General features: G+C 38.7%; 1 protein-coding gene across 14 annotated transcripts in view; it reads left to right on the forward strand.

The window, feature by feature from the left end:
* ITSN2 (intersectin 2) overlaps positions 1-16,975 on the forward strand; it is a 159,217-nt gene that overhangs the window by 117,424 nt on the left and 24,818 nt on the right. For 13 of the 14 annotated variants that reach the window (XR_013831102.1, XM_079941152.1, XM_079941154.1 and 10 more), the window contains 2 exons: positions 357-453; positions 883-1,074. Coding sequence is in view for 13 of the 14 variants with exons in the window: in XM_079941152.1 (XP_079797278.1) it covers positions 357-453; positions 883-1,074 (289 nt within the window). In the remaining variant the exon portion in view is untranslated. Of the gene's footprint in view, positions 1-356; positions 454-882; positions 1,075-2,775; positions 6,241-16,975 lie in introns of those variants that run through there. The other variant, XM_079941150.1, reaches the window with a different exon arrangement.

The following is a 16,975-nucleotide window of genomic DNA, read 5'->3' on the forward strand; positions in this document are numbered from 1 at the left end:
TTACTGGGGCTCCATCACGTAGACACAGTTGACTGCCCACATGACTGAACTCAGTCCCCAGTCCCTCCAGAGGTTGAGTTCATACTATGACCCGGAGGGCCCACCATAAATCACATGGTTAGGCTATCTGGCTTGGCTAAGGCCCCCACGTAAAGTGAGACACTCTTAACAGTCAAGACCTTCCAGAGGTTTAGAGATTACCTCATTACCTTCCAGGAGCCAAAGGCAAAGACCAGACCTCTCTTTGGGCAAGTTTAAATTCTTTACTACACAGCCAGGGTTTTTCTTATTTTTAGTTTATGTCTCAATAATTGTCTTTAGTCTCATCTTTTATATTCTTTTTGCTAATTTTATAGGCCAGAGGAAAAAAGCGACAGAAGGGATGGTTCCCTGCCAGCCATGTTAAACTTTTGGGTCCAAGCAGTGAAAGAACTACACCTGCCTTTCATCCTGGTATGGAAATGGGTTTACTTTTATTTCATCTTAGAGAAGTTTTGTTACAACTTAGCACTTCTTAGATTAGCTGATTCTTTGAAAAATATTTTAAAATTTGTTCTTTCCTTACCTCTGCCTAAAAGTAATATTGCAATGAGAACTTCCTTTCTAAAAAGTTCTGTGTAGAAACAGCCAGCTGTTCGGTGATACTTGAACTACCTCACTCATTGACATATTTTAATTGCTATACCATCATACTTTAAAGCAAACCAGCTGCTTGGATTTCTAACTGCATTTGGGAAATTCTTGTTTTTGTAAAACAGGGAATGGGGGAAGGAGGGTGGGAGAAAACAGCTAAAGGGAAATTTTAGCTGAATTTTAACATATGATCCTTGTAGGAATAATTATTTTGTTTAATTTGTTACTTCGTTGTTCTTTTTCTGGTAGTGTGTCAGGTGATCGCCATGTATGACTATATAGCAAATAATGAGGATGAGCTAAATTTCTCCAAGGGGCAACTTATTAATGTTTTGAACAAAGATGATCCTGACTGGTGGCAAGGAGAAATCAATGGGGTGACTGGTCTCTTTCCTTCAAATTATGTTAAGATGACAACAGATACGGATCCAAGTCAGCAGTGTGAGTAATATCAAATTATTTACTTCTTAACTAGTGCATAAGCTTTAATGTGCAACATGGCATTCATTACTGCTCTGAATCAGATCTTAAACTTAGCACTCTTAGCAAATGTTATATTAACGTTTAAAGTAAGAAAATATAACAGGAAACTTTCACAAGTTAAGAAGTTATACTGCTTTTTTTCAAATACTTTCTTCCTAGCTTCAGACCCTACTATTAGATTTTATCTGAAAAAAGTTCTAATTCCCTCATGGGTTCTTTGGTATGATAACAGTCTATACTGCAACTTCCCTTTACACCAGCCTTTTTCAGCTTAACAAAGAGTAGCTGGCAATTACCCTATTCACCTATTCAAAATGACCCTTTTAGTGTACAGGTGCTATTAATTTTGCAACCTTCTCATTTATTTCCCACCTTTTTACATATCATCCAGCTTAGAAAATTTAAAAGAAAATTATAAAATTTATTTTATAAATAAAGTGCTTGCAAAACTCATTAGGTGATTTTTTTAGGTAGATAACTCATACTGCAAGAGATATATGAATTAAGATCTATTTCACTACTTTTACAGCAAGCGTCCAGATCCCAATGTATGAGATTCGGTATTACATAAAATTATCTCTTGGTAGTTACCTAGCCCTTCTTATATTTGAGAATAAACATAGCATTAATAATTAGAGAATAAACAGTACTTGGAAATATTTTTTACTTTTATAAAATAGATGTCACTTTTCCCCACCCTTTTGATTTTTTTGTCTTCTTAAATAAAATATATCATGATTTATATTTTTATCATTCTTGTGAAATTATCTAAAAGCTTTAGCCTTTCGTTTTAACTTAGCTTCTAAGAACATGTAAATGGTAAAAAGCTGAGATGTGTTTATGATTCAGCACAAGTATTGTGAATTTACTTTGTACTATATCTATAATTTTAAAATATTAGTGCATTATTTTCGCTTCAGAGCTTATAAGATCGTTCTGATTTTGGGAGAAGACTTTTCTTTAGATAAAGCAACTGAATTTCCCAATTTGGAGGTGGAGTCCAGTTTTTTATGGTTTGAATATTCCTAAAAGTATCTCAGGGTTTCAGGAGAGGTAGTAAAGAAAATTATAACAACTTGGATTACCTAAATGAATGACCATTTTTAAACTCTGCTGATGGTTTGGCAGTTTTCAGTGCTTGCCAGTTTATCTGATTAATTAGAAATACCTGAGGTGTCTTTCCTGGACCTGAGAGAGGAAGGTACTTTTCAAACCTACTGGGTCTGGAAGATCTTGGACTAAGTGATCCCTGGAGGCATTCTGGTTTGTCAGTACATTTGGCTTTTATAGTGTCTACAATGTAAAGTGATAGTTTTCCAAAGGTTTTGTTGTTGTTTATCTTGTTTTTCAGTGGCGGAACTTTTTTCCAATTAAGTCGTATATAATAAGGAATACAAAGAACAGATAGAAGCTGTTCTAAAGGAAGAACAGCCAGGAGTGTATGAGTCAGTGAAAACTGGTTAAGTTTTAGACTATCATTTGTGTTTCTGTAGCCCTTATAAATTATCACTTGCATTTGATTATGTAGTTAGGATATTTTCTAAAGGTTGAGAATTTTAATAGTTCAAATTTGTTGATGTTGCGTGTAATCGGTAGAATTTTTTCTCACCCACTTGATTTGCTTTATGTTCATTTTATTCCTCATTTTTCTTTTTATAGGACCCAATGTTGTCTTCCAGTGTGAAAGCACCCCAGAGACCCACTATCCAAGTTTGACTCTAGCGTGGAGGCAGGGCAGGCAGCCCTGATCAAATATCTCCTACACAATTCGTTAACTTCGTTCGAATGTTAGAGCCACTTGTGATTATTTCTTCGTGTTTCTAATTTACAGTTAAAATTTACTTGTAACAAGTTAAAGGATAGTGGGTCTTTGTGTGGCTTTCCCTGCTGTTCACTCTGGCATCCTTGAGCATTTTTCTTCTTTTTTAATTTGGTAATTGTAGGTCATTAGCATGCATGTTGAGTTTGCCCTTACATGGTGGGAGTTCAAACACACAAAGACCCACTATTTGCACAGACTTTTCTCGCTGGTTTGGAATGGGCTGCCATGCTTTTCTAATGTTATTGCAACATGTATATTCATTACAGAATTCAGAATTGCTTATGTTTTGCTATTATATTTGATCTAATCTTAATCACAGTGAGCTCTTAATTGGTTCAGTATGTGATTTGTCCCTTAATGTGCACTGTTTATTACTTTCTAATATGCCACTATGAGTACCAATATTTAAATTTGTTTAAAGGCCAAGAAGTGGAAATATCCTTTTCTCTATTTTCTGTGTATTTTGGGGTGGGAGCAATAACACTTTGAGGGAGCTTTTATTATCTCACAGAAGAGGAAAGTGGCCTGCCCCAGCCATATGTGCAGAGCAGGGTATGTTTTATCTGTTCCGGCTGCCCAAGAATGAGTCCTGTGCATGGGAGTTCCCTTGGGATCTCTGTGGTCTGGGCTCATGAAGAAGCTTCATGTGCTGCAGCGGTCAGTTGTTACTTCTTTACTAATGAGCTAAAAATGGATTATTTTTGAGGAATGAAAGGCTCCCTTCGTTGACCATGAGATATGAAACCTTCCCTTCCTTAGAGCATTTATATCTGTACATTTTGAAGTCAGAATTCATGTTATCTATTTTAATTAGGTGACTGCTTGTCCCAGGTCACAAAGGGACACTGGTTGACACTCTTCTTAATGTATTTAGTAAAGAACATAAGGAATCCTTGAAGAATTTAAATGCCCATGAAGCAGGCAGACAGTCTCTGTCCAGTTGAGAATGAATTCAGTGAAGGAAACGTGTGAGAGCTGGCATTCCTCTATGTCCATGAAGCTGCTTTGTGGCTAGAGGGTTGATTTTACCATTCAGAATTCTCTGGCTACTATCTATTATTCAACCACATTGGCTACTTTGGCATAGGATTTTACTTCTTTTCCTTGAATGGAAAACTTTTAAAGATAATAAACATTATTATAAACTAATAAACGTGAGAGTACTTAGCTGAAACAAAAGGGAGTTTTAGTGGACAGTATTAAACTATATTTGAAAATCAATGAGAAGTTTATGCAATTTAAAATGTTTACAAACTGCAGTGCAATCTACTGTTTATGAATGTCCAAGTATTATCAGGAAAAGTGTACATACAATCACAGAGTCTTATTTCCTCACACAGTTCTTTAAGAAGAGTGAAATATGTTTTTATATATCTGAGTTTTAAGTTAGAGGCATATCTTGTGCAATATTTGTGTAAATGAGCCTATTCATTATAAATGAATGATTTTAGTCATACATTGCCTAAATCATAACTTCGCAACACTTGAGAAAGAATCAACAGTTTAGTTAGAACGTCACAAGGTTCAAATGTCTGTGTTCCAAAATACTTCACATCATTGGGATGTATGGTGATATGTGTGTGTGCTCCCTGAGGCAGGGATTTCTAGCTATTAGACCACCTCAACTTTTAGCATTTGGCATCATCATGATACTTTGTTTTTTTGGTTTTTTTTGCGGTACGCGGGCCTCTCACTGTTGTGGCCTCTCCCGTTGAGGAGCACAGGCTCCGGACGCGCAGGCTCAGCAGCCATGGCTCACAGGCCCAGCCGCCCCGCGGCATGTGGGATCTTCCCGGACCAGGGCACGAACCCGTGTCCCCTGAATCGGCAGGCAGACTCTCAACCACTGCGCCACCAGGGAAGCCCTACCATGATACTTTTATAAAACATGACATATAGGAAAGCAATAATACCATTTTACAGGTGGCATAACAGATTTGCCTGCAGTCACTGAAGGGTAGAGTGTAAAGACTGAGTCCTTGTGAATTCAACTGATCTTCTAAATTGTACAGTTTACTTGGTCTTGCCTTTTATTTTCTGAACTTTTTGCTTTTGCAACCGTTATTTGGGTTCAAATTAAGGGCAGTTACTTTAAATCCATTTTAAACCCTGAGGTTAGAAATTAGACCACTTAATTAGTCACATGATTTGGTGTAACATTTTCTCCTTATAATTTTGAATTTGGGTTTATTTAATACACTGATAAATTATTTCAAAAGTATTTTTGTAGCTCAAATTGCTTCACTTTTACACTGATAAATATAGTTTATTAAGAATGACATTCAGTAGAGCTTAGTGTCTGTAAATCAGTTTGCAAGTAATATATTCATCAGGTACCTATGGACTAAATCACATAATGGCATATTTAAGCTAAGTGTCTGGGAAATAAATTTACTGTATTTACAAAAATACCCCTCTTTGTTTAGGTATTTTGTCATATATTTGAGAAGAAACTAAAAGTAAAGGAAATGGTATGACATATAATAATAACTTGTCCTTAAAAGAGCATGCAGTCCTTTGCAATACCTCGTATTCAGCCACGTATTTGTTCTCATTCAGTATAAGAGGCAGCTTTCCATTTACTTAGAAAGCAACATAGAAAGCAACATTGGAAGGAGTTTATCAGGAACATAAAATTTTAGAATGAACAAATCTGAACCCTGTAGGAGGTAAAGAATGAAAATTTATTTAAAAATTGCAATATGTGCTGATCATTTTTAAGGTATATGATTAAACCTGATAGGTTTTTCAGCAATGAAAAAATCAGTTCTAAGACCAAAGCTGATTTTTTTAGAACACTTGAAAATCTAAATCCACCCTACCTGTTGTATAGTTTCCTCTAAAACTTTATCCTAAGGAATCATTTAAAAATAATACAACTATTAAAACAATGTAACTGCTATTTTAGTGTTTTAAAATATAATATGAATACTGATAGTTTAAAATAAAGGAACTGGGGGGAGGAAAAGTAGAGAAAGAAATGCCAATTTCAGTCCAAAGCTTTATTTGCCAAATTTTCTTAGGATGAATTTTACCAGGTTATAAATTCTTGTAAATAGAATCTATAATGGAAATACTGAGAGACTTTTGCGTGAAGTGGCATTATTGGATGCTGCTGTGATGCTACTGTAATGTAATAAATTATTAAATTGTTGCAAAGTGCTGTTTTTTTGCCTTAAATTTTTATTTTGTGCGTCTTGAAAATTATAGTATTAAAGGTCTTGAGATTTGTGCAAATGCTGGAAACGCTTGGCATGAGGTCATCCGTTTTTATTTTTACAAAATTGTAATATAACTATGCAAGTGTGTTTATTAAAAAGACACAAACTACATTACTTGTATTGTGTATTTCTTTTGAAGCATCCTTTAAAACTAATTGTTTATATATAGTCCTGGTTGAATTTCTTTGGAATGTCTCTTTTTCCGTAACATAGTCTCTGGGTCCAGACCAGCAAATTGTTTTATAGTAGGGGGACAAAAGAAAATTTTAAGTGGTAAAGATTGAGATAGTTTGATCCAAGATAAGCATATGTATCTCAAAAGCAAAAGAAATTTTGATTTGAAAGTAAAAGAAAATATAATCTAGGATAGTAATAGACTACTATGTTATTTATAATTTTTATTCTGACTTTTTCTCCAAAAAGATTGGAAGGAATTTACAATACTCACTGCAAACGTAGACTAAGATATTTATACTACAAAGTAAGAGTCTGTATGCAGTGAAAGAAACTGAAGTGGTTGCTTGGGGGGTACCAGAGTTAAGCAGAGTTTTACAGTTAAATAATCATGTTGGTGGTTTCACCTTGAGTGAAAAAAAACATGGATCAAAATCCAACCCATCCATCAATGTCTGACATCAACAGTCTCTTTCCAAAATCTTTCCTCATCTCTGGAAAGTCATTCAACTAACATATGTTGAGTATTTGCATAAGCAAATGCAGAGTACTAGGTGCTGAGAATATGAAAATGAGTGCCAGGTGGTCCTGGCCTCAGGTAGTGCCTAACTCTGTGAGGGAATCAGGCACGTACGCAGATAAGTATAAAACAGCCTGCTGAGCACACTGATAGATATTACTGGGCACCAAGAGAGTACAGAGGAGGAATACCTAACTCAACCGTAGATTGGTGAATTAGAGAGGACTTCCTGGAGGAGGCAAATGCCAGAGTCATAAGATAAGTAGGAGTAAGCCAGGTTGGAGGGTGGGATGGTGGGGAGTGTGATGGAGACAAGCAGCAGCCAGGCGGAGGAGGAGAGGTGCGTTTATAAGAAGTTCATTATTGCTGGAGTGGAAGTGGAAAGCCAGCGACACTGAATGCTGACGCTTGAGAGCAGACGGAGGGCTAAACCAGAGATTCCTAGCTTGGCTGCTCATTGGAATCACCTGGGGACCTTTAACAAGCTATTGATGCCTGAGTCCCGATTTAAATGGCCTGTGGTGGGGCCTGGGTGTGGGGAGTTTTAAGAACTCCTCAGGTGATTCTGATATGAAGCCAAGGTGGAGAAAAAGTCATGAAACTGAGTTAAGGCTTGTTTCTGAGGGAACCTTGGCAGGAGTTGGGGGTTGATGGGATGCGTGGTCAGGTGGAAGGTCAGTTTGACTTCCAAGTTTGTATCTTGGTGACAGGGCGGAATCATGGTGCCACCAGCTACAGTAAAGAATCGGAGTTGGGGGAAGATGAGTTTAGTTTTGACTGCACAGTACCTGTGGGACATCCAGATAGAATTGTCCAGCTGGTAGTGAGATATAATTAAGATATACAGCATCGGATATACATCAGCTGGTGGCATGAATGCCTATGGATAGTTTTTGAGCCACTGAAAGTAAATGAGATGATTCAGGGAGAAAATAAGACCTTTGAGGGTATCAGCAGTTCAGGGTTGGGTAGTGAAAGGAACCCATGAAGACAAAACAAAGGTTCTGGGAAAATAAAGAGATTGTTGTGCTAATATTGCTACCATTTTTATAAAATAATGAAGTTCTAGCTATATAACCATTGCCCATACCAGTAAAAAGAAAAGAGGAAAAGTGCTCTTTATTTTTTTTAAGATTTATTTTTTGTTTATTTATTTAATTTATTTTTGGCTGTGTCAGGCCTTAGCTGCGGCATGCAGAATATTCGTTGAGGCATGCGGGACCTTTCGTTGTGGCGTGCAGGCTTCTCTCTAGTTGTGGGGTGCAGGTTTTTTTTCTCTCTAGTTGTGGTGTGCAGGCTCCAGGACGCGTGGGCTCCAGAGCACAATGGCTCTGTAGTTTGCGGTACACAGGCTCTCTAGTTGAGGTGCGTGAGCTCAGTAGTTGCGGCGCGTGGGCTTAGGTGCCCCGTGGCATGTGAGATCTTAGTTCCCTGATCAGGGGCTGAACCCTCATCCCCTGCATTGTAAGGCGGATTCTTTACCACTGGACCACCAGGGAAGTCCCAGTGCTCTTTATTGAGTACTTATTAGTCTAGGCACCTTTCTAAGGCCTCAAATGTATTACCTCATTACTATTTTCTTTTTACAGGCATGGAAATGAAAACACAGAGAAGTTAAGTAACTTGTTCAAGGTTACACAGATTGTCAGTGGTAGAGCTGGGTTCAAACCCAAGTGGTCCGACTCCAGAGTCCTTGCTCTTAACCTCTACACTAGGTGCTAATATTGCCACCATTTTCATAATCAGGAAGTTCCTGCAGTACAGCCACCACTTGAGCCAATGAAAAGGCAAGAAGAAAAATCAGAAGGGATGAGGAGGCAGGGACTGAAATTAACAAACAAGGATAAGACTCTCTAAGAATAACATCTAGAAGGATAAAGCTGAACATAATCACTTTTTTGGTAACAGCTCTATTGAGATATAATTTACATTCCATACAGTTCCCCCAACTATACCAATTCAGTGGTATATTCACAGAGTTATGCAACCATTACCACAGTCAATTATAGGACATTTTCATCACCTCAAAAGGAAACCCGGAACCCATTAGTTATCACCCTCGCATCTTCCTGTGTACCCTGCCTGCCCTGCAGCCACAGCTAATCTGTGTTCTGGCTCCATATATTTGCCTACTCTGGACACATATAAATGGAACCATAAAGTGTGTGGGGTTTTTGTGATTGGCTTATTTCACTTAGCATAATCTTTTCAAGGTACATAATGCTGTAGCACATAGCGGTACTGCATTGCTTTTTGTGGCCAAATAATATTCCATTGTTTAGATATACCACATTTTATTTATCCATGTTAATTGATGGGCATTTGGGTTTTTACTTTTTGGCTATTATGAATAGTGCTGCTGTGTACATTTGCGTACAAGTTTTTGCATGGACATACATCATCATCTTTCTTGGGTATATACCTAGGAGTGAAATTGCTGGGTCAAATGGTTTGACTTTTGGGGGAACTGCCAGACTGTTTTCCAAAGTGGCTGTACCATTTTATATTCCCACCAGCAGTGTACAAGGGTTTCTGTTTCTCCACATTTTCATTGACGCTTGTTATTATTTGGCGTCTTATTAAAGCCTTCCTTGTAGGTATGAAGTGACATCTCATGGTTTTGAATTGCACCTCCTCAATGACTAATGATGTTGAGCATCTTTTCATGTGCTCGTTGGCCATGAGTGTGTCTTCTTTGGAGAAATGTGTGTTCAGATGCTTTGCCCATTATTTATTTATTTATCTATCTATTTATTTATTTTTGGCTGCATTGAGTCTTCGTTGCCGTGCACGGGCTTTCTCTAGTTGCGGCAAGTGGGGGCTACTCGTTGCAGTGTGCAGGCTTCTCATTGTGGTGGCTTCTCTTGTTGCAGAGAATGCGCTCTCGGCGTGCGGGCTTTAGTAGTTGTGGCTCGTGGGCTCTAGAGCGCAGGCTCAGTAGTTGTGGCGCGTGGGCTTAGTTGCTCCACGGCATGTGGGATCTTCCCGGACCAGGGCTCGAGCCCGTGTCCCCTGCATTGGCAGGTGGATTCTTAACCACTGCACCACCAGGGAAGTCCCCTTTGCCCATTTTTAAATTGAGTAAATTATCTTCATAATCGCTTTTAAAACTTTATTTTAAACGAGAACAACAAATTATGAAAGATGTGCTTAAGAGAAATGTCTTAATGCTGTTGTCAAAGGCAGAATCACTTAGAGTGATAAAATCAAAGAGTGATAAAATGAGTGGAATGGGGAGTGTAGTGGGAGGGCTGCTTTGGATCGTGACTCTATGAGCTCACCTCTAGGAGCCTCAGCCTCACCTGTATAATGAGGATAGTAATACCTGTATTACAGATGAGACTTAAGGGATTTATGAAACACCAGTTCAGTGTCTAACACATAGCTACTAGAAATTACAGTTAACATTTACCAAGCATTTGCTGTGTCCTAAGTGATGGACTAAACATTTTGGGTGTATGTCTGGGTTAGTAAGTGATGGAGTTAAAACCTGAGTCAGCATCTGACTCCAAAGCTGGTGCTCTTAGCCACTTCTCACTAACTTGGAGTTGCTGTTACTTCAGATCACAAAGTTAGAACAATCATCATTAAATTCCAAGATATAGGTGAGAAGAGAGTAAAGAGAATTAACTAATTCATTCTTTAAATGAATCCAGGCTGGTCAAGTTACATTTCAAGGTACTGGGAGGACCTGCTACTGGGATCCCTGTGTCCAGTGGTCATCTGTTAACCACCACGAAATCAGAGTCAGGCAGTGCTATAGAATTAGTGTGTCCTAGACTCAGCAGTTTGGGCATAGTATTATGTAGTCATAAACAAGTTGGAAAATATGGGTTGTATAATCATTCCATTGGGTAAAGTAGAGGTGTAGCAGTCTGCTTAGTAATACCAAGAAAAAAACATATGTGCATATGAAACCCTTGTTGCCCCAGGTCAGTACTGTGGTAATGGGCGTACTGATACAGAGCACTGAAGGGTACAGTCTATTTGAAATTAGCTGTTAGATACAAGTTGTTAATTGCATATGCGACCAAGTAGAAGGGTATGTAAAGGGACCAATTATGTTACATAGACACAAAAAAGAGTTAAAGGCGAATAAGGGCCCTGTTGGTTTTCAGTGCTTTGGGCTCTTTGGCATTCCAAGTATTTATACTAGAACTTTTTTTCCTCTAGAATTCAGTTCAACAAGCATAAGACCAGGTTAGGTTTGTACACGCTGTTGTCAGAGTTTCACCTCAAATAGGATTGCAGTGTAAGCGTCATTTAAAGTGGCCTGGCATTTCAAAGTGTGAGACTTGAATCAAGAGACCTAGATTTAGGTATTTAGTAGCTCTGAATTCTACAGTAAGTTACTTAACCACCAAAGCCTCAGATTCTCCATGTATTTATACAGTAGGAGTCAAAGTTATATTTGTTAGAGAATTGATCAGAGGTTGTAAATTGTGACACACATGTTGTTTATTAGTATTGTTAAAACGAAGTTCTGTGCGGGGTAAACATGAAGAAACTACTGTTTCATGACATCTCTTCGTAATATTCTATATTCTGAATAGCACATTAATAGTTGAGTCAGTGAATCAGGGTCAAGTCTGGCAGACTAGAAGGTGATGCAAAAATCAGCTTGAACTAATTGCTTTCTGAGGCCAAAATCTGCACTTTTGTCTTCTGTTGGGGGGGGTCTTTGCTGTCTTTAGGCTTATAACATTTTACCGTAGATTCAAAAATAAAAATAAAAAATTGTGGTTTTTTTGATAAATGCAAATCCACTTGCATTTATCAACAGAGCTGCTTTTGTAAGTTCTAGAATGTGTCTTTTCTGATAGTCAAATATTTTGCTTTCTGATGGTCTGCGGCATTAGAATCACACAAACAGGCCAATTTTATAACACAAATAGCCCTTTTTGTTCTTAAACAAGCAACCTAACACCTGATGACATAGAACTTAACAGGCATCAAAAAAGACACAAAAACTTGTTCAAGAATTATTTAAATTTCCAAAAACGAAACCACAAATATGTATGGCTTCATGGTGCCACCTGGTACACAGTTTGCACTCAGTAAATATTTGCCAAGCGGATAAAAGGCTATTCTCTTACGAAACAAGATACCCAGTAATTGCCAGCGCCCTGATAAGACTTGAGTATTAAAGGCAGCCTTCAGAAAATGCATGCAGTTGAGTTGTCTGGATTTACTGTTAAAATCTCATCTTTTCACTGAGCTTAAACACAGTGAGACTGAAAACCATTATGTGATACTCTGGCTCTTAATTTTGGGCACACAGAGAATAGCATTGTTCAGAGGCGTTGGTCTCCTCAGAATGGGCAAGGACTATTCTGGGACTTTATGACATAATCTGAACAAGCCCTCTTTGTAGCAGTCATCACAAATTGCCTTTTGTCCTTCACTTTTTGGAATCTTCGCAGATCTTTCTCCTCCTTTCTAAGCTCTCTTGTTTGCTTGCTTGCACTGTAATTTAGAACGGTGGTTCCCAGCTGTAGTGGGACACAGTTTTCATAACCATTATTCATTATGTATGTTTTGTCTCTCAGTCTCCACATCCTAAACACAAATGTCGGGGGTCTTGTGGCCCAGCCTACTGCTAATTATTCCTCTGGGAACTTTGACCTGGTAGTAGCCATGATCTCTCATTTTTCCTACTTTCCCATTCTTCCTGTCTGCCAGAAAGAACTTCCCAGGAAGTTTTCATCATTCTCTCTGACTGCTTATAGTTAATATCAATGTACTATCTCAGAGTGTATCTTCATATCACATTCGGTAAATACTTGTTGAAAACCTATTATGTGTCAGGCACAGGGGACATAAAAGATTATAAAATGGACAAAAATTCCTGCCCTCTTGGAGCTGACATTTGAGTAGGGTAAGACAGAAAACAAACAAAACAAATAAGTGTGTAGTATCTTAGAAAAATAAAGCAGGTTAGGGAAAGGGAGTACTGGGTGGGGAGAGGTGGATCCAGAGGGATTTCAATTTTAAACAGGTTACTCAGATAAAGGTTCTCTGAAATGGTGACATGTGAGCCAAGACTTGAAAGATGTGATGACTATCTGGAGGAAGCCATGTGGTTACCTGGAAGATCATTCTAGGCAGAGGGAACAGCACATGCAAAGAGCATGCCCGTAATGCTTGAGGAACAGCACAGAGGCCGGTGTGGCTGGAACGAGGGAGGAGCAAGAGGACGAGGAAATGAGGACAGAGAGGTATCTGTGGAGATGGGGGAGGACGTTTAGGTTCTTGTGGGCTGATTGTAAGAAATTTGGCTTTTGCTCAGAGTGAGAAGGACCCATTGAAGGGTTTTGATCAAAGGAGTGACATGATCTGCTGTGTTTTAATAGGATAGCTCTGGCTTGCTAGATTAATCTGGAGGTTGGGGGGCAGGGGTCAGAGCAAAGAGACCTGTTAGGAGGTTCGTTCAGCAATCCAGGCAAAAGATGGCAGTGGCTTGGATCAGAATGACAGTGGTGGGTGAGGTAAGAAGTGGTCAGATTATGGACCACTATTATCTATTTTGAAGATAGAGCCACAGGTGGTTGAATGTGAGGTGTAAGAAGAAGGAAAGTATCAATCCACCTGTTGTGTTAGCTTCAGGTGTACAGTAAAGTGAATCAGTTATACATATACATATATCCACTTTTTCTTAAAATTCTTTTCTCATATAGGCCATTACAGAGTATTGAGTAGAGTTCCCTGTGCTATACAGCAGGTTCTTATTGTTATCTATTTTATATATAGTAGCGTGTGTATGTCAATCCCAATCTCTCAATTTATCAGGGAGGTAATTCTATCAGTTTTTCATTTCACACTTTGAGGCTCTCCCATTAGTTGCAAATAAGAGTTATTATATTTCCATGAGGTTTTGTGATGTCATCTTATACAGATCCTTGGAAGCCTAGTTTGTCTGTTGCTAATGAATCCTCCCCCACTGCTCTTTTATATTTTGCAGTCGTATAGTTTTTTGCAGCCCTTTACTTTTTTTCTTTTAGGTCTTTATTTATTTATTTATTTGGCTGCGTTGGGTCTTAGTTGAGGCACATGGGATCTTTGTTGCAGCACGCGGGATCTTTTTTTTTTGTTGCAGCATGTGGGCTCTTCACTGCGGTGCATGGGCTTCTTCCTAGTCGTGGTGTGGGGGCCCCAGAGCACGCGGGCTCAGTACTTGCGCTTCACGGGCTTTCTAGTTGTGGAATGCAGGCTCCAGAGTGCACAGGCTCAGGAGTTGCAGCACGTGGGCTCTCTAGTTGTGGCACTCAGGCTCTAGAGCGCACAGGCTTAGTTCCCCTATGACATGTGGGATCTCAGTTCCCTGACCAGGGATTGAACCCACATCCCCTGCATTGGAAGATGGACTCTTAAGCACTGAATCACCAGGGAAGTCCGCAGCCCTTTACTTCTAACATTTCTGTAACTTTACGTTTCTGGTGTCTTGTAAATAGCATCTAGCTGAATTCTTTTGTCCAATCTAGAGTCTCTCTTTTAACTGACAGATTTAGCCACTTATATTTATTAGAACTATTTTATACTTTTATTTATATCTATCTTATTTGACATTTTATATTTAACCATGCATTTTCTTTGCTTCTTTTTAAAAAATTAACATTGAATTTATCCCACCAACTTATTTATTATTATTATTGTTATTTTTACTGTCAGTAATTTTTTTTCACATAATTACTGGTATTTTTGCTCACCATTCCTTTTTCTTACATTTTTCTACCACTCCTTACATCTCTGTTTTTCCTTTTCAAAGTACATTTTTTTTTAATGGTTCCTTTAGTCAAATCTGCTAGTGGTAAATGCTGTCAAACTTTGCCTGAAAATGCCTTTATTTCTCCCTCTTCCATGAACAATAGTGTAATTAGAATTCTAGTTTGACAGTTATTTTTTCTCAACACTCCCTATTGTTGGGTTGAGTTGTGTGCAGCCAGTCTGGATTGCTGTTCCTGTATAGTTATTCTGCTCTTTCTTTCTTACTATTTCAACAAATTTTTTCTTCCTTGGTGTTTTACAGTCTAGGTATGGGTTTATTTTTATTTTTTTCCCTAATCAGGAATCATTTTTCCTCCTGAATCTGTGGAGTTATAACTTTCATCAACTCTAGAAAATTCTCAGCCATTATAATCTCAGTTATTACCCCTTCCCTTTCTTTCTGTTCTCCCCTCCTAGACTCCCATTAGATGTATGTTGGGCCTTGTCATTCCATCCTCTGTATCTTTTAGCTTTCATTTTATGTTTTCCATCTTTTTGTCTTTCTGAGCTGCATTCTAAGTAATTTCTTCAGCTCTGTTTTCAGATTTACTAATTGTTTCCTCCAGTGTGTTTGATCTGCTGCCTCATCTATTAATTTATTATTTCCTTGATAATATTTACCTTTTTATTTGTTTCTGTTTCAAATCTTCCTGTTGGGTTTTTTAGACTCTATTTAGGGTTTCAAATCCTTCATATATGTCTCAAGCTATTTTAAACATATATATTTTACATCTCCTTTTGCTCTAATCCTCAGTTTTTTATGAATGGTGGATTGTTCCTTGTTTTTTGTAATTTTTACTTTGAACTCATCTTTAGCGAGACTTAGTTTTTGTCTGTAAATCCTGTGGAACCAAGGTTGTGAGAGTGACCCTCCAGACCAGTTGTACATTTTCTTTGGCCAAGCACCCTGAAGTTATCACCAGCCAGGGACCAATTTTTGTGTTAATTCATCAGTTGCGGAATTCTTGAACTCCAAATTTATGTGAGATGCAGCCCCAGCATTTCTGTTCTTTACCCAGCAGGGACTAAATGCTTTCTTGGCATCTCACCATTCTGGCAGGAGGACTCTTTCCCTAGTCCACCCTGTAGTCTTCAGTCTCCTCTCATTAGCCAAGCCCAGGCAGAAGTCAACTAAGAAAAGAGCTTACAAAAGTAGCCTTAGAGGTTGGCCTCCTTGCAGTATGGAGCAGAGCAGGGGAAAGGTGAGAAATGGGTCTGGGGACAACACAATAGTCTACTCAACAAATATTTCCTGACCTCGGTGGTCAAAACATTGCCAAGTGTGATATTATGGACTGTGTTAGACACAGTCCCTAACCCCCACTGGGAGAGAAGGACATAGTAACTATATACAGAAGAACTACAATACACATTACATTGTGGGAAGTATTTAAAATATAGATGCAAGCCAGTACCATGAAAACACGAAGGAGAGGCAGTCTGGGGACGGGGATGGAAAAGGTTTCCCCAGAGTAGGATCATGTGAGCTGCACCCTGAAGGGGTAGTGAGATGGCTTCTGTGCAGAGAAGGGCCATGGACAGAGGCAACAACAGGAGTGGAAACAGCCAGGCCGTGGACAGTTAGTACAGCACATCATGAGGACCGAGCCCAGGCCAGGGTGGGTAGAAGGTGGACCGCATGGTCAGAGGCAGGCTGCTGCTGCATTACGGAGACTCTGGAGCCCTGTGCTCCCCCCGAGCTAGGACTTCATTCTGCAAAAAACAGAAGTCATTGAATATTCTGTCAGGAAAAGAACATGATAAAAAATGTAGAGGCTGGCTTGAGCTGTTCAATATAAATATAATGTAAGTCACAAATACAAGCCCATATGTAATTTAAAATTTTCCAGCAGCTACATTTTAAAAAGTAAAAAGAAACAGATGGAATTAATTTTAATAATTATTTTTACTTAACCCAGCCTTATCTAAAATATTATCATTTCAAGGTGTAATCGGTATAATAATTTTTGTACTGATGCATTATTTTACATTCTAGGATGTTTCTACTGGGTCTTTGAAATCCGGTGTGTATTTTACACTTGCAGCTCTTCTCTGTTTGGACTGGCCGTGGTTCAGGTGCTCAGTAGTCACATGTCGCTAATGGCTGCTGTATTGGACAGTGCAGGTGTGGAGGATGGCAGAGGGGTGTATTCTATCCACAAACCCTAATTCCTCAGTTCGCAAAAGATTCACTCTCCTCTCAAAACAGAGGGTTCTATGGTCAAATAAGTGTTGGGAACTCTGGGTTCACTCAAATTAAATGTTTCTTTAGAGCAGGGTTGCTCAGAGCATAGTATGCGGATGTGCCTTGTGACCCTGGCAGAGAAATGCAAAGCCAGATTCGTTCGACCTTGCAGG

The sequence above is a fragment of the Stenella coeruleoalba genome (genome assembly GCF_951394435.1).
Source record: "Stenella coeruleoalba genome assembly, chromosome: 13".
Classification (NCBI taxonomy): domain Eukaryota; kingdom Metazoa; phylum Chordata; class Mammalia; order Artiodactyla; family Delphinidae; genus Stenella; species Stenella coeruleoalba.